Here is a 26,295-nt window from a genome sequence, read left to right on the forward strand (position 1 = left end):
ACAAGCCTGGCAGTGTTGATCTGAAGTGGGGACAGAGCACGGCTACTGCTGTGGTTTTTGCTGAGATCTGTAGGACTAAGTGATTCTTACCTTAAGGTGCCAAGCGGCCCCCTGAGGATGAAGAGTCCTGCTGGGAGAGCTACAGGAGATCTGAGGCTAAACACCCCTCTCTACCTTTGCAATGTGTACATGTTACAGAGGGGTAGGAATGAAATGAAAACAAGTCCTCACCACGCTAAAAAAAGGGCACTGTGGAGACAAAAGGATGATGGAGATGGATGGAGACGTTTTATTCTGACACGTTACGGTTACAATGAGAACCTCCAAGTTTCACGAGTTCAAATAAAAATAGAACTTTACAAATTAAAAAAAAAATACAATTTATATACACCATAGAATTAGCTAACGTTACTGTATAAACAAACAGTGCAAAGATTAAGAAGGAAGCTGCTACTGACGAGATGACCAAGGTCCACAAGCTGTGGTGGAATACTGCACATCACTGTGGGGCCACCAGGGTGCTGCGGGCCTTCCTGCAGGCTTTTTCATCCCCGAGGGCCATGTCAGTGTGTGACTTTGCATCAGAAATGTCATATGGTCAGCTGGGTCAACCAAGCAAGTGTCCATTCCAGCCAGGAACTGTTAATGAAACATAGCTGTTTTTATTGTTCAATTGCTGAGTTGTGTCTGACTCTCTACGACGCCATGGACTGCAGCACACCAGGCTTCCCTGTCCTTCACTATCTCCCAGAGTTTGCTCAGATGCATGTCCACTGAGTTGGTGATGCTATCTAAACATCTCACCCTCTGTGGTCATGAGCAGTTATTTCTCAGAGCACAAAGGTCCCACAGTTGGGTGGGACTTGCTCCCTCCCCTGACACCTCAGCTGGGGAACATGAAACCCCCTCTAGCCAATCCCAAGCTTGGCCCCTGAGAATCTATCGAGGCCACATCCCTGGGAGGTGACCGTGCTGGAAACAGGCAAGATGTTGAAATGCAGGTTTCTAACTAACCGAAATCAAAGGAATGAGGCTGACAGTTAATTGTGTTACAAGTGGAGCTGTGCTAGTCTTTGGGCTTGTCTGGAAAGGGCAGACGCCAGGAGAGGACAATGACGTGCCATTCCAGAGGGGCTGGGTTTGGGTCTGATGCATCTGTTCAGGGGGAGGAAGGTGTCTGCATTCTGCCGTCTATCTCTGGGCTGCACCGATGGGAACAAAATATCAGGTGACTTAAACACAACATGGTGTGCAGGAAGGATAAATTGCAGCAACACTCACCCAGGGCAGCCTCCCAGACAACTGTATGACCCCGCCCCCTGAAGGTGGGAGGACCTCAGTCCTGCCCATTTCAGGAAGGGGAGAAAGGCAGCAAGAAGGGAGCAGGTTCCAGTTCCGGATGCTGCCTGAGAACAGTGGCAGCTGGCTGAACACCATCACACTTAGGAGGGCTTGCTCTTTTGTTCCTGGTGAGTTCCTCAGTTACTTACTGGAATGTTCATCTGTGTTTCATAAGTCAAGTGCACCCAAGGGAGTCAAAAAATTTATATGTCAAAGTCATGTTGATCAGAGAGATGAGAAAAAGGGAAGAACAGAGGGGCCCTAGTCACTGGGGAAACAGTGGAAATGTGTAAACATGTGGAAACAGCCCCTGGGTGCGGGTGTTGTTCCCTCGAGTGCGTGGAGCACAAGACCAGAGCTGGCAAAGCAGGGCGGGTACTCATCCCCAGGCTGAACAGCAGTTTTGGCAACAAAGCTGGGAGGCTCAGGGGAGAGAAGAGCCTTACTGTGGCCTGGCGCTGATGCCCTCTGGCAACTTCCATGATTAAAAAAAAAAAAAAACAAAACAAAAACAGGAACAACTGACTAAATGCAAACAGATGCCATCTTGAGTCTTCAACCACATTTGCTGTGGGGCTGTCTAAAGGGATGGGAGGGAGGGAGGCTCCAGAGAGGGGGCTGTGTGTCTATGTATATAATTATGACTGATTCGAGTTGTTGTACAGCAGAGACCAATACAACATTATAAAGCAATTATCTTCCAATTTAAAAAAGAAAAAAAGATGCTGCTGAATGTAGAGAGAACAAAGAGGAAAGTAAGTGCAAATGCCTGACACACAGATGCTCATTCTGGGTGCCTGTTCAGAGATGACCAAACAGCCGGGAGGGAAACTGAGTCACAGAAACAGAGAGGGAGGCTTCCTATGTCTGAGGCTAAAACCTTGGGGTGTGAGCTGGCAGGAAGCACCTCCTACTACCCACTAACCCCTCCTGAGGTTGCTGCTGCTGAGCCCCTCAGGAGGGTGGGGACGGCCAGCAGCAGACGAGTGCGAGATGCTTATGAAGGGCAGACACCCTCTTCCTCGAATGAACACCTGCTGTGTGGTCACACTCTGGCTTTCTCAGCCACATCACGGACCCGTCCACATTCCTGGTTCAGGATTCACTCCCTCCCGTCTTATGAATAACGGCACTGTTCTCCAGGGTCAAGTGAAGCAGTTTTATCTAAGGGAGCCCTGCTTTTAGGGGTGATGCAAGGTCCTCTAGACTGTGGCTGCTTCACCACGAAAAGGCAGGTAGAACTTGAGGGAAGTTTAGTAATCTGATGGAGAGGAGAAGGACTGGGGTGAAAACACGGCACAAGGAGACCATGGGTAATCGGGAAATTAGAGAGAAAGCCGAAATGCTCAAAGCTGGGACAGGTGGAAATCTGACCCTGTCATCAGCTTTATCATAAAGTTCAGGGACCACGAGCAGGATTTAAACGCTTTGTGCTTCTGGAGATGGTGGTTCCAGGGAGGTTCACACCACAGGGGCCCCACCTCACACTCAGAACTTCCCTTAAAATGAACTAGTGAAGGTGTCAACTTGAGTCCCAATGAGTTGGAGTGGGGGGTGCTCTCTGAAACGTGGGTGGTTTTCTCAGGGCCCAATTCCTCATTCACTGAGTTCCGCAACTGGCATATCTCCCCCAACCCTTGTTTGCCTTGGCCAAAGCCCCTCCCATGATGCTTTAAGGCAACAGCTGGGTTCCCTAGGACAGTGGCAAAGAGGAGGCGGGACACCTGCTCTGAGGGTCACCCTCCAGCGGGCGAGGCCTGACTCCCTCTGGTCCTGGTGCTAGCGGGGAGGGGGGCTGGGGCCTAGGTCGGCACTGGATGGAGGAACGCAGGGAGCAGAAAACGGGAAGATACTTGCTGAGCAGTCCGACAAGTCCAGGCTCTGATGGTCCCATACCACCCCCAGGATCTCTGACGGCAAAGTGTTCGATGGCTGTAGGCTTTCCAAGCAAGTGGGTGACTGGGGATCTTCCGTGCCCGGGAACAGTCCGGCCAGCCGTGGTGGCGGAGCCCGAGCTGCTGCCCTCCAAGGCGGCTTCCAGAGAGGGCAGCCGGCACGCGGCTGTGAGGCTGAGCCCGAGCGCGGCTGTCAGAGGGCCTGGTAGTGCTGCCGCAGCCGGGCCTGCAGGAACTCGTGCGTCAGGTTGTGTCGTGTGATGACCCCCACGATCTAGGACCAGGAAGAAAAGACCCAAGTCACCTGCAGAGTGAAACCCACTGGGAAGAGAACTGACTGACAGGAGTGAACAGAGCTTGCCCGGCCTGTCTCAGGCGGCAGGGCCAGAATCAGGCCTCGGAAGGACCAGGGCAGACCCGACAACACGATCAGGACGCTCGTTCCGAAGGGCACCTCATTTCTAGATGGAAACGAGATACAGAGAAAGCTCGGGATCGCAAGCTGGAGGCCAATGGGACAAACTCAGCTGCAGAGATTTGAGCTGGGCCAGCTGGAATCTGGACACGAATGTCTTCTTAAGCAGAGCTCGCCGTCTGTAGCTTTACAGCCGCCACACCCAGCCAGCTTCTCCATTCAGAGCTACCTGAGTCACTGTGATACTGGATTTATAGTAAGAAAAATATATTTGGTCATCAGCCTAGTTTCTGGCACACAGTTCTTAAAACTCTCAGCACTTCCTAAGTGGTGAATAATAAGGGTGTCTTGTTATTCATAACAAGCCCCTTTCAACCACAGCTGAGTTTATGCTAATGTCACTTCTGGGAAGCCTTTAAGGATGGAGGCTGGTTTCCCAGGGAACCAAGTGTATGACTAAGGGATTGGAGCTGTCAGCCCTACCTACCCGGTGGGGTGGGGGTGGGGGCGGCTGGAAATGTTGAATCCATCGCCAATGGCCACAGATGTAATCAACCACACCTGTGACATGAAGCCTCTATTAAACCTGAACCACAGGGTTTGGAGAGCGTCCATGCTGGTGAACCGTGAGGTGACAGCAGGGTGCCCAGCCTGACAGAGAGGAGGTAGGGCTCAGCCTCCCTTCCCCCATCCCCCGCCCTGTGTATCTCTTCCAAATCTGCCCATTCCAGGTTATGGACCACAATCTATTATAAAAGAATATGAGGGGGTGCTTCCCTGGTGGCTCCGTGGTAAAGAATCTGCCTGCCAGTACAGGAGACATGGGTTCAACCCCTAGTCTGGGAAGATCCCACAGGCCATGGATCAGCTAAGGCCGTGACCACAACCACTGAACATGTGCTTTAGAGCCCAGAAGCTGCAACCACTGAATCCCACCTGCCTAGAGCCTGTATTCTGCACAAGAGAAGCCACTGTAATGAGAAGCCCACGCACCACAACTAGAGAGTAGACCCCGCTCACCACAAACAGAGAAAAGCCTGTGCAGCAACAAAGACCCAGCACAGCCAATAAGTCAATAAATAATGAATGAATGAGTAAATGAATGACTGAATGAAGAAAGAAATTAATGAAAGAATATGAGTAACTGTTTCTCTGAATTCTGTGAGCAGGGGGTCATGGGAACCTTCTATTTATAGCCAGTCAGTTAGGAGCACAGGTGACAACCTAGACTTTTGATTGAGAACTGAGGTGGGGGAGGAGGGTAGGGTGAACCATCTTTGGGGCTGAGCCCTTAACCCAAGGGACATGACACCATCCCCAGGCAGACAGTGTCAGGACTGAACTGAGTTGAGGACACCCAGCTGGTATCTAGAGAACTGCTTTGTGTAGGGAACTCACCCTCCTCCCTAAACCAGCGAAAGCAGCTCAGCAGAGCAGGAGAGTCCAGAAAACCAGGGGGTTCCCACAGTCACCGCAGTGACTCACGTCTCACTGGGGTGGGTGTCCCGGAACTGTCAGCACAGCTGTGTTCCAAGGAACACGATTCCACCTCCAGCCACTAAACACACGGAAGGGCATGTATGCTATCGGGGTTCTGCTGGGTAGCCCTCATTTTGGAGAAGTGTCATTTCCTGCAAGACAGCTAGGGGGCACTGACTGTAAGCCTCAGAAAGGTGACCATTACCGCGACCGTAAAAAAAAAAGAATCTGCCTGCAATGCTGGGGACACAGGGCAGGAGACCTGCGTGTGAGCCCCGGGTTGGGAAGGTGCCCTGGAGAAGGAAATGGCAATCCACTCCAGTATTCTTGCCTGGGAAATCCCATGGACAGAGGAGCCTGGCAGGCTACAGTCCATGGGGTCACAAAGAACTGGACACGATTGAGTGAGTAACACACTCACATTTTCACTTTCACAGTGAAATTTAACTAAATATCCCACCACAGAGAACTGAGTAAGTGACCAGGCAACTGTACAACAGAATGCTCTTGAGCCATTAAATGTCCTAAAGGAATACTTTTTGCCATGGAAAGTCATTTCCCATAGATTCATTGAAAAATTAAGATATGAAACAGTACAGGCAGTGGTAATGTTTTCACTGAAACTTGACATACAAAGTCTCTTACTCCTAGATGCAGAAGAAAAAACAAGAGATACTTTAAAAAGTTAACATGGCTGCCTCTATAGAGATCTTTTTTTTTTAATCTATAGTATCACATTTTTTTCTACAATCAAATACCAATGTTGCTGTAGTAAGAAAAAAATATGAAGTTCTAAGAAGAAAAAAATGGAAAAATCTATAATAATAATTAGGTAGGTAGTTTATCTTTTAACACTCTCTTGAGTAGTTTGCCTGAAATTCTCTCCTTTAGTGTTACAAATTCCCATAACAGGTAGGGAACTGACCCCCTTCCCATAAGAAGGCACCCCCAAGTCCAACGAGAAGAGAAAGATTTTAGGATATAGAGAGGTTTGTTGTTTAGTTGCTAAGCTGTGTCCGACTCTTTTGTGAGTCCATGGGCTGTAGCCTGCCAGGCTTCTCTGTCCATGGAATTCTCCAGGCAAGAATACTGGAGTGGGTTGCCATTTCCTTCTCCAGGGGATCTGTATGACTCAGGGATTGAACTCGCGTTGCCTGCATTGACCAATGGATCCTCTACCACTGAGCCCCCAGGGAAGCTCCAGGCCTAAGCTTTCTTGTTCCACAGAAAGGAAGACCAGTGCGACACCGGCTCCACCTGCCAGCCACACAGGAGACCACATGTAGGAAACACCCAGGAGGCCAAAGGGGAAGGTTTCGGAAGCTGCTTCTCTCCCGCCCACCCCTCCGCCCCTCACTTCTGCTGGGGGAGCGCAGAGCAGGTTGAGTTTGAGGGGCACCCCTGTGGGGTTCTGCTGCTCCTCCTACAGCGCTGAGCTTACAGGCTCCCCTCCAGGAGACACAGCCTCACAGGTTCCGACTCACCTCGCCCACCGCATTTACCACTGGCAGATGCCGCAGGCCCATCGTCCTGAACAGGTTGAACACTTGGGAGACATGGGTGTTGGGCGAAACAGTGAAGGGTGCGGGGTTCATGTACGGGGTGACGTCCTGCAGAGGAGACAACATGGTGACCCGCAGCCAGTCCTGCCTGCCCAGGATGTGACTCTGGCCACGCAGACGAGGAGCAGGCCGTGCGGGATGGGCCCTCAGCCTCCTCACCCAGCCCCGCCCCCAGGGAAGCCCTGCTCACCACGATCATGCGCGGGTTCAGCAGGGTCAGGTCCAGGTCGTGGATGTCGGGGTACCTCGGGTAATCCTCGGCCATCTCGGCGTAGGAGAGGCGTGGCTGGCTGGCACTCTGCAATCCCAACCCAGACACTGTCCTTGCACTGGATGTGGCCACTGGCGGAGCCACGTTTAGGGGACCCTCCCTCAATGTCTGAGAGCCGGGAGGGCAGCGCAGGGCCAGGACAGGCGCTCTGGAGTGAGACCTCCTGCTCCAAAGCCACTTCTCGGCCAACTCCCTAGCTGTGTCCCCTGGGCTGGTCTCCTAACTTCTCTGAACGTCCCTTTCATCTGTAGAACAGGCGTGAGCTACTCTCGAGTTTCGGTGCGAGAAGCGCTAATAGTAGCTGTAGCTGCGGTGGCCTGGGTCCCCTAAAAGATCCGTCTAGAACCTGTGAATGTGGCCTTCTTGGAAAAGAGGCTTTTGCGGATGTAGTCAAGGTAAGATGAGGTCACGTGGAGGAGGGTGGGCCCCAAACCCAGGGACTGGTGTCCTGCTGAAAGAGGCGAGGGCACAGAGGGAGGGCCGGGTAAGAAAGAGGCAGACACAATTGATGGGCCTCCAGCCAGGGCAGGCTGAGGGCAACCACCACAAATGAGGGAGGCAAGAATCCTCTCCTGGAGCCTTCAGAGGAAGCACAGCCCGGCCGACCGGGCGTTCTGTCCCAGGGCCTTCAAAACCAAGCAAGGACACACTGCTGTTGCTGGAAGCATCTGAGGGGCCCGCCTGTGGAACTGTGCCCAGTTTGCGGCGACTGCAAACGGCAGCCCCAGGAAAGTCAGCCCAGAAAAGTCACAAGGGAGCTTTGCCACTATTCCTGCATCCTGAGTCTTCTGGACTTTCCCTCAGCTCTCAAGGCCGCTGACCGTCACAGGGCACCGAGACCATCAGCTCTCAGGCCAGTCACCACTCCTCCCCAATCTTCCTCCCCTCCCCTCCCCTTGGCCCACAGTCTTTGCTGTCCACCGCTGACCCCCAGGGTTTCCTCAGGCCAGCACTGGTGGCTTCTGTCTGCAGGCGAGGCCCTGCTTCATCTAGTCTGGCCTGCTTCATTCCTCCAGCTCTCGTCCCTTGGGCCATTCCAGTGAGGTTGGGCCTCCCACAGGCCATACCCCCAAGCCTGAGCCACTCCATCCGTGGCCCTTCCTGTCCTGCCCACGTGAGTTGCTCTTCTGCAGGCTAGTCAGACCATGGGTGACCTCAGGCTGGCTGCCCACGGGCAAGACCCAAAGGAAAATTAGTTTGGGAACTAGGTCTCTGTGTGAGTTTTTCAGGCTCCATCTGAAGGGGTGAAGTGTGTTGCAGGTCATTATATGGACCACTTTGAACACACATAAACCAAAGGAAAGAAAAGACTACAGGGAAATGAACAAGAACAAAGGCATTTCTTTGGATAACACATGTAACAAAGTGCATACATGGCAGAAATTAAAGTGTAGAAATTATATTAAAAGGCTACTGGCCAGAAGGACACTTAACAACAGGTGCAGAGACTAAGGGGCAAGGCCCTGGAGGGACTCTGAGCCCTGCTCAGCATCAGGGCAGCGGGGATTGCACGCACTGCTCGACAGCAGGTGTAGGGACTGGGTTCCGAGCGCCCTCATGCTTTCCAGAGGCCTGATGTGGACAAGAAGGGAGACTCACCGACTGGCTTTCAGAGTAACAGACTCCTCGGACAAGCAGGGTGACGAGCTGCGAGCGCAGGATCAGGCCGTGGAAGGTCAGCGGGCGGAAGCGTTCCTCCATGGTCCAGTCTTCGCTCGGGGACTGGTCAGGGTATAGGTTGGGGTAGGGGGTGTATCTGTTATACAAAAACCAGACGCTGCCTAGGACACCCTCAGCAGGACCGCGTCCCGTCCACGGCCCCAAGCCCCGCCTGCACTCCCAGGGACGGCCCCGGGCGAGGGGCCCCCTCACCTCCGCTCCAGCATCTGCTGCAGGAGATCCTCCTTCTCGCCCGGCTCCTCAGAGGTCACATGCTCATCGCACATGTTGCGCAGCTCACTGGATGGGTAGGACTTCATGGACTGGCTTCGCCGGCGCTGCTCGCCGGCGCGGGTGAGGATGCTGGACTTCTGAGGATGGGAAGGGGCAGTGATGACAGACGGCTGCTCAAGGGTGGGCCAGCATCCACTCGGGAGGAGGTGGGTGACCCCGAGGGTCAAAAGGCACAGGCCCACGCCAGAACGGCAAGAAACCTGCATGGCGGCTCAGAGACTTGTGATTCAAGGAGCCTCCTGGAGCCCAAGGTTTCTGCCGGCTCCATGGCCCGACTCCTTTGATGTGGGGACAGCACGGCAGTGCTCCCACGTCATCTCTCTGCAGGCCTGTCAACTGATGTGCCCCAGCCTCCAAAGCCAAGGGTGGGCACATGGCCCCAGTGAGGCAGCGGGACCCGCCCTCAAGGCTGATGCCTCCTGGTCCCCACAGGGGAGCCGTCAGCTACCTGCTCACCCAGGGTGCCCCACGCCTGGTTCCTCAGGTTCCGTCTGTCCCACAGCTTCCTACGAACTTCTTTCTTAAGTAGGTCAAAGCCCACTGCTGGCAATTCAGAACCCTCTCTGGGACAACCTGCACTGAATGCTAACCACTGCTGATTAAAACCAGGCTTCCCTGGTGGCTCAGATGGTAAAGAATCTGGCTGCGATGCGGGAGAGACGGGTTCAATTGCTCTGTTAGGAAGATCCCCTGGAAAAGGGAGTGGCTCCCCACTCCAGTATTCTTGCCTGGAAAATCCCATGGACTGAGGAGCCTGGTAGGCTGATTAAAACCACCACTCATCCACGTGCTTGCTGGAGTGAGAATGCACACACATCCTGATGGCCTAAACGAAGTCCTCACTCACTGTCCAGTCCTTACTCACTGTCACGTACGATGACAAGAATGCTGACTTTCTCAAGAGCCAACCAGGGCCACCCTGTATACAGGGTACGACAAGCATGGGGTGAGTGTGTGTGTCAGGGAACCACTTGTCCATGGTCCACCCCTCCTCCAGGGTCACTTTCTTTACCTTGAATTTGATGTTGTTACTGATGAGCTGGTTGCCCTTCATGAACTCCCTCTCGTTGCCCCGGTTCTCTGTGACCACCGGGAAGGCGTGGTGGACGGTGGTGCGTAGGATGCTGACCAGGGACTGGATGCGGGTGTGCGGGTAGACGTAGGTCAGATTGGGCTCCATGATGTCGCTGGCTCGCAGTCTGTGGGAGGGAGAGAAGTGGTCCAGCCTCAGGACGGAGCCTGTGGCACTGGGAGCAGCCATGACATGGCCATGCTCCCTTTCCGTACTGCCTGGACCACCAGGGTCCCTCTTCTGAACCACTTCCAGCCGATCCTTGAACACACGTGTTCCTTGGTACTCCCATCCCCTTCATATGCACTGTTCCCTGTGCCTGGAATATGCTCTTCCCTGCCTTGTCAGGTGGGTGGGCCAAGACCCTCATCTCTATACAAACGCCCCCTCACCATGAACCCCATCCGCTTGCCCAGGGTTTCAGCCATCCCTCCTCAGCACCCCATGGCACATGTCATGTATCACCATTGAACTGCTAATGACACGGGAATTAAAATGAAAATCTTTGGGTGTCCCTTTAGACCAGGGATGGCAACTATCACCCACAGGTCCAATCTGGTCACGCTTGCTCATTTACATGTTGTCCACGGGTGCTTCTGCACTAAAATGGTAGAACTGGATAACTGTGATAGAGACCACATAGCCTGCAACGTTGGAAATATTGACTGGCTGGTCCTTTCTGGAAGCTGGCTGACTCCTACGGGACAGACTTTAAGCACCTCACGTGATTCTAGACATGAGAGGCCTGATGGATAAGCTGGTGTTTATGCCCAGAGGAGTCACCGCTGATAGACAACTCTTCACTGGGCACACGAGGCAGCTTGCTGTCACTCACAAGGATCGGACGCGTCAACATTCAATCGTAACACGTAATCCTGTTTTGCTAGAATGCCACAGTGGCTGAATAGTCCATGAAGCGACCCTGCCCACCCCAGCCTCCAGCCCACGGGGCCACTCCACTCTTCTGAAAACACTTGGGGACAAACGTGCTTGCTACTGTTACTTACCTTCTTCCAAACCAAGAATCTGTACTACTACCCCCTAATACAAAAGTTCCTGGGCCCTAGATTTTATAAATTCTGGAACTAGGACACAAAGAGAAATCCTGGCCTTACTTGTCCATTTCCACCTCTGTCTCCCATTCTAGCAGCGGCACGCCTCGCAGGCCCACGTGGATGTCATAAATGCCTTTATTGAAAAAGTCCCCTGTCCATTTGGCCACCTGAAATACAAAGGAAAGGCTTAAAAATAGGCTGCTGTGGGGGAACTGGGCCCGGAATCTGAACGAGGCCTAGAAGGGGTGCGCTCACCATCAGGGTGATCATAATGGGAAGACCGTAAGTGATCTCGTTGGTAGACTCAATCAAGATGACCGTGAGACTGATGGTCATGCGGACGACCCCACCCAAGAAAGCCGCAGCACCAATCAGGGCAAAGGTCCCGGAGTAGATATGGCCCAATCCAATGTAGCTGGTGAAGAAACAGACCGAGAACATGACTCAGAATCATACAGTGTGTGGCGGGGTGAGGGTAGTTCAGTCGCTAAGACATGTCAGACTATTGAGATCCTACAGACTATGGCCTGCCAGGCGCCTCTGTCCATAGGATTTCCCAGGCGAGAATACTGGAGTGGGTTGCCATTTCCTTCTCCAGGGAATCTTCCCGACCCAGGGATCAAACCCAGGTCTCCTGCACTGCAGGTGGATTCTTTACTGCTGAGCCTCCGGGGAAGCCATGTGGGAAGCTATGATTCCTACACATGTGCATATGTGCGCGCACGCACACACACACACACACATGCACAGAGTACCTTTTGAGGACATTGGCAACTAGACGTCCAAAAGCAGCTCCACACAGCAGAGAAGGCACGAAAAGGCCACTTGGAACAGAAATGCCGTAAGTCCAACACGCAAGTGAGAAATAGAGGACGAAGAACAAGGCCAAAGTGACGGGGCTAAATGTACCTGCGAAGCAAGAGCAGACTGACCTAAGCCCACCAAGATGCTTACCAAGGCCTCCCAGACCAGCCGGCTCCCACCAGGTCCTACTGAATCCTGTCCGGTTCACCTCCAGTGCTGGAGGCAGAAAGCCTATCTTTGTCTGGGGTGATGTCACTAACAAAAAGCCCTGTTCTTGCTCAAAATTAGGGGTAAGCCAAGCTGTGTCTGAGGGTAAACGGAAGGGGTGGGTGAATAATCATTTGTACCTGCCCCAAAGCCCAACCCGAGACTCACTATCCTGGTGGAAAAGCTGTAGGATGGCAGACTCCTGGGGATTGAAGAAGAGGGTGGCCATGTCATTGTAGGTCTCGTTGGGACAAAAAAAGGTCTTGATACTTGAATTCACATCTTCTGATGTGACCTGAGAAACAAGAATCAAAAAGTCAAACACAGGTCCCTGACCAGGGCACTTGAGATTTCAAGTGGGACATCTCCAGAGAGGTTGCAGCAAACCTGGCATGCAAGCTTTACTCATAATAAAACAGGTAGCAAAAGTAGATTAAGATCCAAAAGCAGCCAACTGTGATACTGTATTCCTCACATTTTGAAGAAAGAATCAGGATGACAGCCCTTATTCATCCACATTTGCAACAAAAATATAACTACATCCAAGATTCACTGTAGGTCTGGCTCAGTGCTACTTCTGTCAGAGGCACTGGGGAAAGCCTGGCCCCCAGGGACCACAGACCGTGGAGGACGAGGTAGAGGCCTGACAAGAGGCCCAGAGTGGTCAGGTGGCTGCAGAGGAGAGTGGGCACTGCGGACCTAAGCCCAGCTTTGTTCCAAGTGGAAAAAGCCTCTGCCCCGAGTTTGCTGCAGAAGAAACCTGTGTATATGAGGCCTACTGCAGATACCTTGCTCCTGGTTGCCTATCCCTCACCTGGCTGAACAAAACCCAAGTTGGGAAAAGATGGGATTTCTTCACATCCCAGCCCTCTTACCCCCTTCATCATCTTGTGTGAGCAGATGAGAGCCTGGCACTGCTAGACTCATCAGTGGGGTGTTTGTTTTCTGGCTGCTGGTGTTCAGCAGCATAGGGGGTGAACCTCATACCTGTCCCTGGGCAAACAACTAATGGGTGTTACTGCAAAGCTAACTGAGGAGACGGACTGTTCCTGGATCCCATTCCATCAGTGATACTGAAGAGATGCCCTTACGTGGACACTGTAACGATAGCAGGCCATGGGCTAGTATAATCCTATGAGGTGCGCCTGGCTGGGCAACAGCCAGATGAAGGCTGCTGCAGGAAACAGGGAGCGCCCCCTATGGGCAGAACCTGGCATGGAGGAGCGGGCAACTGGGATGTGTGTGCACAGTTGTCGAGGGTGGACAAGCTGAGGAAACAGCTTAATAACCAACAACGCAATGTTTCCCCAACTTAGGTCTGGACGAACCCAGTGCTGAAGGCGCTCTGGAAAGAGTCCTGTGGTCAAGCGCATAGAGGAGCATCACTGCACTTGCTGGAAATCAGTGTATCTGCAACAAGCAGGGAACAGGCTCCAGATCAGACAGACCCAACATGCAACCTGTCACCCGCCTGTGACCTCGGGAAAGGTACTCCATTTCGTGAAGCTTCCATTTCCTCATCTATAACATGGGAATGACACCTATCTCAGGCTACCTATTACTAGCCGACTGGTCTTGGGCAAGACCTCAGTTTGCCTCCGTTTTCTCATCTGTCAAGTGGGGACAATACTAGCCAGAGTGGCCATGGTAAAAACTAAGTGAGGTCATGTGCGTACAGTGCTTAGTGGAGCACCTGGCACACAAAGAACACGCCGAACATTCCTAACACTTACTGGAACTTTAAAGGCCCTGAGAAGTCCTGTGTTCAAGAAACCTACTTAGGCCTGGTTATCTCATCTGACCACAGAATCTGTTTCCGTTTGTTTACTCTTGAATCATGTATAAATGCTCCTTAGAACACACTTTGGAAAGTATTGGCCTGGTAAGGAGGTGGCCTTGGGGAATAACCATCAACAGGGATCAACAGATTTTTCCTGTGAAGAGCCAGAGAGTAACTATTTTAGGTTTTGCAAGCCACATACAGTCTCTAGTGCATGTTCTTCTGGCTTTCCTTTCCCAACTCTTAGAACTGTAAAAACTATTTTTAGCTCGGGGGCTACACAATAACAAGCAGTTGCCAAGGACTAGATGTGGTCCATGGAGCATAGTTTGCTGACCTCTGATTAAGTACATTCTAGCCATTTAGTGTTCCTGGGGACATGGAAGATGCAGCCGTTCTAGACAAAAACCCAAAGGGGCTCGGAGGGACTCCAGTAGCTCCCCAGGGGCCATTAAGACATGTACTGAGAGAACGTCCAGCCTCCACCCTAGGGTCCAACTCTCAGACCCAACACACATTGTAAACTAAGCTCCAATGCCTAGCTCACGGTGGGGGTCGGGGGAGAGACAGGAGTCCCCTCTATGATGACCAGGACTGTTCACAAAAGTGAAAAAGAGCCAGTTTGGTGAACATCCTCTCTTAGGTGTTCACCTAAGAGATGACAGCTACGAATCCCAGCCCACCCCCATCCCCCACCCAGCAATCTGACTCAGGTGTGGAACAGTGAACCAATGCATCTACTGGCTCTACACAGAGGCACGTCATACATTCTGGATGCTTCGTCTCTGTGGACGTAGGACAAGGGCAGCAGGTGCACAGGGGGTTACCTGGAGCGGGATGGAGTCATTCCCAACTTGAGCCGCAGAAGTCACCTGGCGGCATTCTCCCAACACCATGGAGGCCACAAACACCACCACGGTGGTCACCAGGGACACCAAGAGGCTCTCCAAGACTCTAGGAGGCAAAACACAGCTGTTAGCATGGACTAAAAAGCCACCTGGTCTTGGGAACTTGAAACTGCCTACCCCCAACCCTCCCTGCCCCCAGAGCACGCACTGCTGCCCCTGGGCAGTCAGCACACGCGCAGAATGTATCAGCGGCTTGCTGTGTTCCAGCAATCTCTATGTACAAATCTGTACAGGTGGTTAGTGGCGAGGCTGCTGCGGCCACATCATCTCTCTCCAAGGAATGAATGGCTTCCCACTTTAAGTCCCAGGGTGAGAGTCTCATGACAGCGCACCCCTTGGCGGGGCCGATACTGACTCTGCCATGTGTCCCCGTGGCCAAGTCGAGAGAGGCCGGGAGCCAGAGTGGCTCTGATATAAGTTAAGCTCAGCCGCAGTCTCTTGGTCTGTCTGATACACACATTTATGTTCTCAGTCTTAGACGTGACCTGGAAGCTGGCATGGGAAGTGGGGTCTATTCCTCAGGAGAGATGGCCGGTCCACATGGGGCCGGGGAGCCGCAGCAGATGGGGGAGGCGACTGCGAGGGTACCTGACGAGCTTAGGTTTCGGGTGCACGTTTCGCATACGGTACTTTGCAAGCCTCTTGTTCAGACAGTTGAACGTGGCTCCCAGGAGGCCCCCAATGACCCCCATCGCGATGAAGAAACCCAAGTCCATAGCTGTCCAGAGATGACATTTTTTATCAGAGTCAGAGCACTGAGAGAAAGGGCAGGGGAGGGAGAGAGAAAAACCAGAGTGCCCGTGAGAACAGGAAGGGGCAAGAGCAGAGAAGACAGAGACGAGAGCCGAAGCGGTGCTGGAATCCTGCCCACACTAAGCACACGCATGCAGGAGACTACAGGGCCCAGGCGCACCTACCTCTGCCAGCTTCTCTCTGATACTTTACTTAAGAGCAATTGTCACGGGTCAAAAAAGAAATTCTGAGGGCAAGGACAAAACATACCTTAAACTCGCCGAAGTTCAGCAGCCCAGGGAGCTGGAAGGAACCCCAACTTCCAAATTGAATTCCAGAACGAAAGAAATTGAGGGTGAAGGTGGCAGACATGGAGCAGAAGAGCTGGGAAACAGGTGACAAAAACAAAAACAGCTCATAGCTGCAAGTCCTACTTCCTCCCAGATGCGTCCCGTAAACCTACGGCTCCACACAGAGACCTCCAACTCCAGGTCTGGACATGGGGCTCGGGTGACCATGGCTGTAAGTTCACCTCAAGTGTGAAAAGCTGGAAATCGGGCTAGTAGGAGTTTCCATTCAGCCTTTGGTGGACTATTTAAAGTCTATGGTGCACCAGACCCTATGCTAAAAGAGGAACAGCAAACACCAGAGGAAGAACATGTTCCCTGAGCGAGCAGACGGGAGCTCAGTCAGGACCACAGTGGTCTCACGTTTCCAGTCAGATAGTTCGTCATAAGAGGATAACGTCTCACTGGGGACGGGAAGTATGTTAATATGGGAAATAGAGAACAGTTCACAGAAGTTAATATGGGAAATAGAGAACAGTCCATAGGAGGATACAGGCATCTAGAGCAAAGGAAGTCAGTCTGGCCTCATCAAAACTACAGGTTAGCCTGAAACTATCCATTAAATCGAGACTTTTACCACTGTGATATGCCTCAAAGTCTCCTTTAACACTAATACACTACTTTTTGTTGTTGAGTTGCTCAGTTGTGTGACTCTCTTGCAACCCCATGGGCTGCAGCCCATCAGGCTCCCCTGTCTATGGGATTTCCCAGGCAAGAATACTGGAGGGGGTTGCCATTTCCTTCTCCAGGGGTCTTCCCGACCCAGGGATTGAATCCAAGTCTCCTGCACTGGCAGGTGGATTCTTTACCACGGAACCACCTACAGCAGCCTTATTCTGGTTAGCGCTGACATGGTCTACCTTTTCTGTTCCTTTTATTTTCAGACATTTATGACTGTACATAAAGTATGTCTGTGGTAAACAGTGAAAGAGGAGAAAAAAAACTCCTGGTAAATGTATCGAGTAAGAGTTGTCCAGATGAAACCTGGGGTGGGGGTAAGGTGGTTAAGCTCGGGGAAGGCCCTCCTTACCACTCTCCATGTGAGCCCTTGGTTCCAGAAGGACGAACCCTCCTCCAGACTGAACAGGGTGCCCCCAATGGGGGCCCCAAAAGCTGCAGCAACTCCGGCGGCTGCCCCTGCTGATACAAAGTCCCGCTTGTCTCTAAGGGGTGGAGAGAGAGATGGTTTATCTGAGAAACAGTCCTCAGGCTGCAAAGGGCAGTTTTCTCACTTCCTTACGCACCGACATTCTATTATCTCGAGACCCAAAAACAGTCAGGGCTCACAAAGGGCTTCGATTTCTGCCAAAGTGACTCAGCACTGAACACAGTTCACTAACCAGCCAGATGCTCTCCCCTATTTGAACTCCGCCAGGCAGGAGGCTCCCTGACATTAGTCAACTCCAAGCATGAACTCTCAGAAGGCAGGTCAAAGATTTCTGGTATCACCACTGAGCCACCGGCTCCCTAGACCTTCCTTCCAGAAAGCCCAATACCAGAGAAAATGGCCAAGTGTGGCTGCAAGCAGGACAGGTGACAGTGCCCGGCAGGAAGGTGAGAAGGTGGACTCCAACTCAGGTGTGGGCCCCTGACTGCAAGGGCCTCGCCAGGCATGCAGGTCAGTAACACCTGCAAATCGCACAGGGTGCAGAGACCTTCCAAGCCCGAAGCGGTGGACCAAGTAAATAAACGCCATTCTTGATAATATGCCAATGGACTTTCTTGGTTGTATTTTTTATCTTGGACCATGTTCTTTGTTGCCAGAGATGTTTCTAGGCCCTGGGTTATGGCAAAACAGAAGCTGTGATGCCTGCTTGCCCCTTGTGCTCCTAATTTTCAGAAAAATAATTCAAAGCCCACCTACTTCCTGATGGTTGGGTTCTGCATGCAGCCCACCCAAGCCGGGGAGACTATGAGCCCGGTTAGAGCAGGTACAAGGTCTCAGTGGCAATAAACGAACAGCTTATTAAAAAAAAAAAACAAAAAAAAAAAACGCCCCAATTTCTAACCTTTCCATACCTGTCACTTCGAAAATAGGGAAAGTTAAACTGGATCTTTCGTAAGGAGATGCTCTGAAACTAGAACATGAGAAAGCAGAGTTAGGGAGGGGCCCGAAGCTGCAGGAAGCCACAGCACTGGGAGTCCCTGCAGCCTGACCGCTCCTGGGCAGGAGCCACAAGGAGGAGAGTCTAGGACAGCAGCTGCTAAAAGAGCTGACTTTGAGGAGGAACTTCTTTCCTACCCCCGGATTCCTAGGCTCTTCAGAAACTGCGTTTTGTACATACTCAACAAGTCTGAAAGGAAAAGGGGAGACAGCTGGGTAAAGGGTGGAGAGGAACTGAAAGCTGCTACAGAAGACATGAGCTCTGCTCGGGGCAGTCACCAGGGAAGAGCCAAGTGACTGCCTGACAAAATCTCAGACTACCGCCCCATCCTGGCCTGGCCTCCTTCTACCTCTCGGCTTACTTCCTAGAGGCCAGTGCATGGAGATGAGATGAGGCAGTAACGAGAGAGATCAAAAGATGGGCTCTGGACGACAGGGTCTTCTCTCCTTCTCCTGGACAACACAGCCACCACAGCAACTCCCTTCCCTTAGAACGTGAGACATGAACTGTCTACAAGTGACAGTTCACAAGGACCTGAGACTTTCCTCTGTGGACCAGCCTGTGAGAAGGGGAGTCTGGGAGTCCTGAGTGAGCCTCTTGGCCTCCCTGAGCCTCGGCTCCTCATCTAGGAATGATGCTGATGAGGACAACTAAACCCGAGGGGGCTTTTTTCTGGTTGGGCCACATGGCTTGTGGGATCTTAGTTCCCTGACTGGGGATGGGACCCAGGCCCATGGCAGTGGAAGCTCAGAGTCCTAACCACTGGACTCACCAGGGAAGTCCCTGAAGTGGCTTAAAGAGAGGAGATGGGACAAGAGAGTCTGGCCCAGATGGCACCTGATGAACAGCAGCTGTTATTCCCTTGCCGCATCCAATGGTATCAGCATCGGCCTGTGCCTGAAACCATCATAGCCAAGGCTTCCAGCCTCTCTTGGGACGCTCTGAAAGCCACCCTGTGTGCAGGCGCTTGGCAATGGCTGTGGGAGCACCGGGTGACTTTCGTTTGAACTCTCTCTCTGTTCCATTTCTGCTCCCAGGACCCCGCAGGGCCCCAATACAACCTCCAGGTACCAGCTACCTGCTCTCCTGGGAGATAGACCTTATGTTTCTCATCAACCCAAACTGATAATGGATCCCAAGGCCACATTAGGGTGCTCTTGATGGATTTTTTCCCAATTTTAACTACGGACACGTCCCTGCCCAGGAGGCCCACTCTGAAGGCCAATCCACCCCCGACAGCCCATCAACCCTTACCTGTGGGAGTCCAGCCCCCACCACTGCTCCACTGTGGATCATGGGGCCTTCCTTCCCCACAAACAGCCCTGGGAACAGGTGGAAAAAGGCAAGATAATCTATCAGCACAGAACAATCTTTGTTACATAGACCTTTCTCTTGACAACTATAAAACAGAGGTGATCAAACGACTTGCTAACAGTGAGTCAAATCCCTATCAAATAAGAGAAAGTAACCTTGAAATTCTTGGAGAAGGAAATGGCAACCCACTCCAGTGTTCTTGCCTGGAGAATCCCAGGGACAGGGGAGCCTGGTGGGCTGCTGTCTCTGGGGTCGCACAGAGTTGGACACGACTGAAGCGACTTAGCAGCAGCAGCAGCAACCTTGAAATTCTAAATTCGGGGTCAGCAAATCGTAGCCTGAGGGCCAAGACAGGCTTGCTGCCTATTTTTATACAGCCCAAGAGCTCAGAATGGTTTTTTACATTCTTGAATGGATACATTTGAAGTGGTTATGTAAGTTTAAGCACCTACATAATAGCTCCTTTTTGCCACTTGGCCCACAAAGCCTAAAATATTTACCATCTGGCACAAAAATCTTGCTGACTTTGCTAAAAGCCAACTCCACAAATCAACTAGATAGTCGCTCTACTTTGAAACTCAATGGTGCGCTGGTCAGACAGCTCTGAATGGTAACTTATTAACAGCGTTTACATTTAAAAACTAACTCATCAACAAAAAGTGCAGAGATCTGTTTGAGGGTAGAAACTTCCAAGGCCACATCTGCTTAATGTACACCCATAATGATTCTTGTGGCCTTCAATCCTGGAAGGCTTGAAAGATAAAGGTCAGGAAGATGCTTTTGTGACTTCCCTGGTGGTCCAGTGGCTAAGACTCCAAGCTCCCAATGCAGGGGACCTGGGCTTGATCCCTGGTCAAGGAAGTAGATTCCACATGCTACAACTAAAAATACCCTGTGTGCTGCAGGTAACAGGGCTTCTGAGATGGTGCAATAAAGAAATGGTGCCTCCTACAGGAAATGTAGGAGATGCGGGTTTGATTCCTGTGTTGGGAAGATCCCCTGGAGGAGGAAATGGCAACCTACTCCAATATCCCTGCTTGGAGAATCCCAGGAACAGAGGAGCCTGGCAGGCTACAGTCCACGAGGTCAAAAAGAGTTGGACGTGACTGAGGATGCTTGCACACCACAAATAAGACCCGGAATAGCCAAATAAATAAATATTTTTAAAAAAGAAAAAAAGTAAGAAAGAAAGACCCTCCTGACCTCCAGCCACACTGAACAGCACTCCGAAGACTTTGCAGAGCAGGGTCCGGAGACGGACGATTCCAGGCACTTTCACGCCATTCAGATAGCATTTGATCTCAGGGATCCCAGAACCGGCTGCCACTGGCTGAGGGGGAGAGCAAGCATACTCAGAAACTCAGAACCCACTGGGCTCACCCTCGACAGCACCACGCTCAGTAGGCCTGATGCATTTCTAACAAGTTCCTGGTGATTTAACACCTTCTGCGAAGGGAGGCTTTTCAACAGTCAGTCAGTTCAGTTCAGTCGTTCAGTCATGTTCGACTCTTTGCGACCCCATGAACTGCAGCACACCAGGCCTCCCTGTCCATCACCAACTCCTGGAGTCTACTCAAACCCATGTCCATCGAGTTGGTGATGCCATCCAACCATCTTATCCTCTGTTGTCCCCTTCTCCTCCTGCCCTCAATCTTTCCCAGCATCAGGGTCTTTTCAAATGAGTCAGCTCTTCGCATCAGGTAGCCAAATGCCGCCCTTCATTTCCGGAGACTCTTACCTCATTTGTCTAAGCTGGGTATTGGTCACTTTTCAAGTTCTTTAAGGTTTAAAGCCGGAGCAGGCAATGGCACCCCACTCCAGTACTTTTGCCTGGAAAATCCATGGATGGAGGAGCCTGGTAGGCTGTAGTCCATGGGGTCGCTAGAGTCGGACATGACTGAGCAACTTCACTTTCACTTTTCACTTTCATGCATTGGAGAAGGAAATGGCAACCCACTCCAGTGTTCTTGCTTGGAGAATCCCAGGGACGGGAAAGCCTGGTGGGCTGCCGTCTATGGGGTCGCACAGAGTCAGACACGACTGACGTGACTTAGCAGGAGCAGCAGCAGCAAGGTTTAAAGCATTTGTTATTCTAAGGTGTTTTCACAATTCCCCAGGTGTTTCTTCTAATGTGCTGTCAAGGTTGAGAGGTAACCTCCTAGTCCAGATTGTTCCCCTTTAATCTCCCCAGAGGCTGAAACCACTTTCAGAAAACCTCTCTAAGTGAAAGAGAGATCACTTTTTCTTCAAGAATCTATACTCTTAACACTAAATCAGTGTCTTGACATTTCGGAAATGGAGATGGAGAAAAATGGAGTCCCCAACAACCTCATGAGCAAGAAGACCCCCACTGCCTCACCCCCATCACACCTCACCTCAATTAGGACAAGAAGGCTTGCGAAGAAGACAAACGTCAAGTTGAAACCCAAGAGTTCCAGGAGGGACAGCGCGAGACAGCCTTTCTGGCTGCATTCCTCCACCGCTGCAGACATGGGGTTAAGGAAAACGAGCCTGCCAGTAGGGGCGGTCCTGCCACCACTAGGTATGAAGCAGTTTTTCTTCCTCTGAAGCATGGGGGCTGCTTACTGCACATCTTCCTGTTTTCCACATATAAACTTCACAAAAACACAACTGTCTGAGATGTCTTCTCATTGGTGTTTTCCGTCATTAAGTCATGTCTGACTCTTTCGCGACCCCATGGACTGTAGCCTGCTGGGCTCCTCTGTCCAAGGGATTTCCCAGACAAGAATACTGGAGTGGGTCGCCATTTCCTTCTCCAGGGGATGTTCTCAACCCAGGGGTAGAAACCGCGACTCCTGCATGGGCAGGCGTTGAGTCACCAGGGAAGCCCTTGTCTCCTACACTAGGAACCATTTTAAAATCATGAAATACTTCAAACATTACAAGATGTACAAACATCTGTACCCTCAGAGCCTTAACAAATCTCAGTGTTAAGCCACATCTGCTCCAGGTGCTTTTTGAAAATTCAAACACTAGATACCGTTCAAAACAGCAACAAAACCCCTTGTGTTTCCCTCCCTCTTTCCTGGAAGAAACCCCTAACCTGAACCCTTGCACATCCTCTCCGGAACACGTCCACGTGCATCCACACTGTTCTGAGTGTTTCCGAAATTAAAACAGTGGCGTTGCGGTTGATGCACCTTCTACCCTTGCTTTTTCTCCCTCAATACTTTTTGAGAATTAGCCATGTTGATCTAAAAGCGCTGGTTCATTTTAACTTCTATGTGAAATTACACCATCTGAATCACCACTGGCCCACTCTCCCACCTGCTGTGGCAGCAGAGTTCTGCAATCCCAGAGATGCAGTGAGCATCTCTGTGCATGTCTGAGGGCTACGCCTAGAGCACAAACACAGGAGTCAGGGACGCGCAGCGGCCTGTGTATTTAACTCTCACTTCCCTGCTGGTGGTGAGGTAAGCGCTCTTCCACAGGTCATTTTCCTCTTCTGAGAACTGTCTGCTCCCATCCTTTGTATGTTTTTCTACTGAGCTGTTTCGGCTTTTTTCTTAATTGAGTTGCCGTTCTCCCTCTATTATGGATACTAATTATCTGTCTCTTAAATGCACAGAGAGTCACTTCTCCTAAGCTGTAAACTTGTTTTTCAGTTTGTTTATGGAGTTTTATTGTCTGAGGTTTTTTTTTTGGTGCGTGTATAAACAGAATGTTTACTTTGATGTCATCAAGTTTATTGATCTTCATGCCTTCTGGAGTTCTTAGAGATTACTCCCTGGTCTTGACGTTACACAGTCTCTTCAAGTTTTGTTTTGCCTATTTACATCTTTAATCCATCTGGAATTAATGTATAGTACAAAGAAAGAATCTAATTTTGTATTTTTCCAGATGGGTAACCAATCCCCCAGCATCTTTTATTAACAAACCCATCCTTTCTCACTGATTTATAATATCACCTCTGTCACTCACTGCATTGCTGTATGCGTGTGGGCCCGTTTCTGCTTCTCTATTACTTTCCACTGGTCTAATTGGGTGTTCTTGTACCAATATGACACTGGGTTAATTACTATATCTTAAATTATGTAAATCTTGACATCTAGGACGGCTAGTCCCATCTGCTGTTCAAAGCTGTCTCAGATACTTTGGGCTCTTTATGATTCCACACAAATTTAGGAAGAGAATTATTTTCAAGTTCCATTAACAATTCTAGTGAGATTTTTCCTTGGAACCACAATCAGTTCACAGACTGATAAGAAAAAACAGGTATCTGGGCTTCGTGTCTTACTACCATGACCATGAGCATCTTTCTATTCAAGTCTTCCTCTGTGTCCTTTGATAATAATGCAAAACTTTAATCTCAAGTGGCCAATAAGTAGCTCTTCAAAGATCACGTCTGTAAACTCATTTCTGTATGGGAAAGCAGGGTGAGCAACCACACATGTTGGGGAACACTGTGACCCTTGTAAAGGATACACGCCTGCACCACACCAAACTTGAGCTGCGTGAAGAGCCGAGCAAAGAAGTCCACGAAGAGACCCACCTGGGAAGAGGACAAGAGCTGGCACCTGAGTTTCCACACTGTCATAGGCACTCCCCTGGAAACACAGCCCCCCACCCCCCACCGCTTTTTTCGTTGGTCACACGCACCCATGCTACCAACAGGCCATGTGCGAACAGGCCTTTCCTTAGTCAAGGAGTGCCCCACCTGAGTCTGGTCCCACAGCCCTTCTGAGGACAAAAGAAGGGGTGTAGCTAAGTTGTCAGAAGGAGAGTTACAACACATAGGGATAAGAATAAAAAAAGAACCTCAGACCAAGGAAGACTGAGAGTGCTTAGAAACAGTACAGAGGCGTGTGAGGGCCTGCTCTGCTCTTCCCAAAGGTAGGGTCAAAAGAAGAAATCCAAATACACTTTCAGTGATCCTTAGCTGGGTAAGTGTAGAAAAGATTAGGGTATCAGAATGTTACTTTGAAAGCCAGTACCTACTCAGGAGTAGTATATGGCTCTTGCACATCTGTTATTGTTCATTCACTAAGTTATGTCCGAGTCTTTGCAACCACCTTGACTGCAGCATGCCAGGCTCCTGTCCTCCACTATCTCTCAGAGTTTGCTCAAGTTCTTGTCCATTGATGATGCCATCCAACCATCTCATCCTCTGTCACCCACTTCTCCTTCTGCCCTCAACCTTTCCCAGCATCAGGATTTTTTCCAATGAGTTGGCTCTTTGCATCAGGTGGCCAAAGTATACTCAGGACTGATTTCTTTTAGGATTGACTGGTTTGATCTCCCTGCATTCCAAGGGACTCTCAAGAGTCTTCTCCACCACCACAATTCAAAAGCATTGATTCTTTGGCACTCTGTTATTACCATTTTATAAATCATGACTTCGATTTATAACCATTGTATAGCCAATGGTTAGCCTGGTGAATAAGAGAAAACCACTCCTGTTCCACTAGCTCACTCTCTGAGGGGCGTGCTCAGGACTTAACAGAGAACTGGGAAGACTTCTGACCATGTGAATTCAGGATCAAAGGCTTTGTGCCTTTAACTCTGGTCTTCCCACAAACCAGTGCTTCGGGGGCTTTTAAATATTGAAACAATAAACAGTGACAGATCAAAGGAGAAGAGAGCCAGCAGCAAGAGGAGATGGTTGCTACATTATTAAGGCAGGTCTGCTTTCAGACCTGCCTTAAGGCAGAACAGGAGGGTGTTCGGTAAAGTTGCTAGAGTTTGACACGACAGTTGCAGAAATACTAACACCTATATGGCTAGTGACTATGCTTATTACAGGGTAATCTGCAACCAGGAAACTATATAGCAAAGTAAAACAATTAAATCAGCCCATGGTGCCCCCACATGGCAGAACATTATCAAAGAGGCCTCCTGAATGCTATTAATCTTAAATAGTAAGATGTTCCTTGATCTCTGAATTTACTACAGTAAAAATCTGAAATTAAAACCTGTGGTCAGTTCCTGTGGCTATGTTATGTTTAAATACGTATTTACACTTAATGGGTATGTTATCTAGAATTAAGTTTGAAACCTGTGGTTAATTCTAGAGAAAGGTGATGAACAGGCTACTGCTTAAGAATACATATATACTGTTATGGGCTAATGTTTGTGGTCTCCCCTGCCACTCCCAAATTCATATATTGAAATGCTAACCTCCTCTACTTAGGAGGTGGGGGGGCCTCTGTAGTAATTAGGTCATGAATAGGATTAGTGTCCTTATAAAAGAGACCCCAGAGAGCTCCCTTGCCTCTCCTGCCACCTGAAGACACAGCAAAAAGACGGCCATGTGTGAATGATGAATTGAGCCCTCACCAGACACCAGATCTGTTGGCCTGGACATTCCAGACCCCAGAACTATGAAAAGTAAATGCCTGTTGTTTAAACCCCTCAGTCCATGGTACTTTTGCTATAGCAGTCTGTATGGATGAAGACAATCCCCTTTTCTAACAATGTATTGACAGAAAATCAGATTTGACATTTATCATTTGGATTGTCTGCTAACTCTTCCAGCTTCTCTGCTCCAGGTTGAAGCACGATGAGTCAGCAGTTATGGTTCCAGACTTTTGCTATGACAATCTTTGGTAATATTTCATGGTTTCTTCTTGCCTGGGATTCATCTGTGAATGTGCTGACCCAGAACCCTGTGCACTCAGGCATATTCCTCTACCCACAACTGCCAGCTCTACCTTCCAGGTAAAATGAGCAGTGTTCAGGGGAGAGGGACGGTGTAATGAGTTCACGGAGATCCGCGATGTCCTGTTTACTGGCATGCTATGCTCGAGCAAAGAGCATAATAGCCACACTTTTGTTCTCATCATGTTGCTTTCTCCCTGCACAGTGACCTCAGCATCCACTAAGCACTCTTCCCCACTCTGCCATCTACCTAATGGGACCACATAACAAAGGACAGGTCTTGAGCAAGACTTCGAGTGCTTTAAAGGACATCAGCGTGGCATGGCTCACTTTCATTTCATAAATTGAAAAGTATAAAAAAGTATCAGGATTATACTTAAAAAAGAAAGAAAGAAAAAAGGCATTCTCTGTTAGAAGGACAAATGACTTATCTGCCA

General features: G+C 50.4%; 1 protein-coding gene across 7 annotated transcripts in view; it reads right to left on the minus strand.

Annotated features, from left to right (window-relative positions):
- Positions 1 to 266: 266 nt before the first annotated feature.
- Positions 267 to 26,295, minus strand: part of CLCN6 (chloride voltage-gated channel 6) — a 34,199-nt gene continuing 8,170 nt past the window's right edge. For 3 of the 7 annotated variants that reach the window (XM_055582292.1, XM_055582296.1, XM_055582295.1), the window contains exons 5-24: positions 23,687 to 23,753; positions 21,616 to 21,722; positions 20,444 to 20,570; positions 19,181 to 19,248; positions 17,841 to 17,899; positions 16,852 to 16,984; positions 15,745 to 15,858; positions 15,331 to 15,497; positions 14,662 to 14,788; positions 12,223 to 12,349; positions 11,799 to 11,952; positions 11,299 to 11,458; positions 11,104 to 11,210; positions 9,929 to 10,115; positions 8,836 to 8,993; positions 8,563 to 8,719; positions 6,883 to 6,990; positions 6,615 to 6,740; positions 3,195 to 3,510; positions 267 to 639 (exon numbers count right to left, since the gene is read on the minus strand). In XM_055582292.1, coding sequence (XP_055438267.1) covers positions 3,430 to 3,510; positions 6,615 to 6,740; positions 6,883 to 6,990; positions 8,563 to 8,719; positions 8,836 to 8,993; positions 9,929 to 10,115; positions 11,104 to 11,210; positions 11,299 to 11,458; positions 11,799 to 11,952; positions 12,223 to 12,349; positions 14,662 to 14,788; positions 15,331 to 15,497; positions 15,745 to 15,858; positions 16,852 to 16,984; positions 17,841 to 17,899; positions 19,181 to 19,248; positions 20,444 to 20,570; positions 21,616 to 21,722; positions 23,687 to 23,753 — 2,334 coding nt within the window. In that variant the 3' untranslated portion in view covers positions 267 to 639; positions 3,195 to 3,429. The other 4 variants (XM_055582294.1, XM_055582298.1, XM_055582297.1 and 1 more) reach the window with 4 other exon arrangements.

The sequence above is a fragment of the Bubalus kerabau genome, chromosome 5, assembly GCF_029407905.1.
Source record: "Bubalus kerabau isolate K-KA32 ecotype Philippines breed swamp buffalo chromosome 5, PCC_UOA_SB_1v2, whole genome shotgun sequence".
NCBI classification, from domain to species: Eukaryota; Metazoa; Chordata; class Mammalia; order Artiodactyla; family Bovidae; genus Bubalus; species Bubalus kerabau.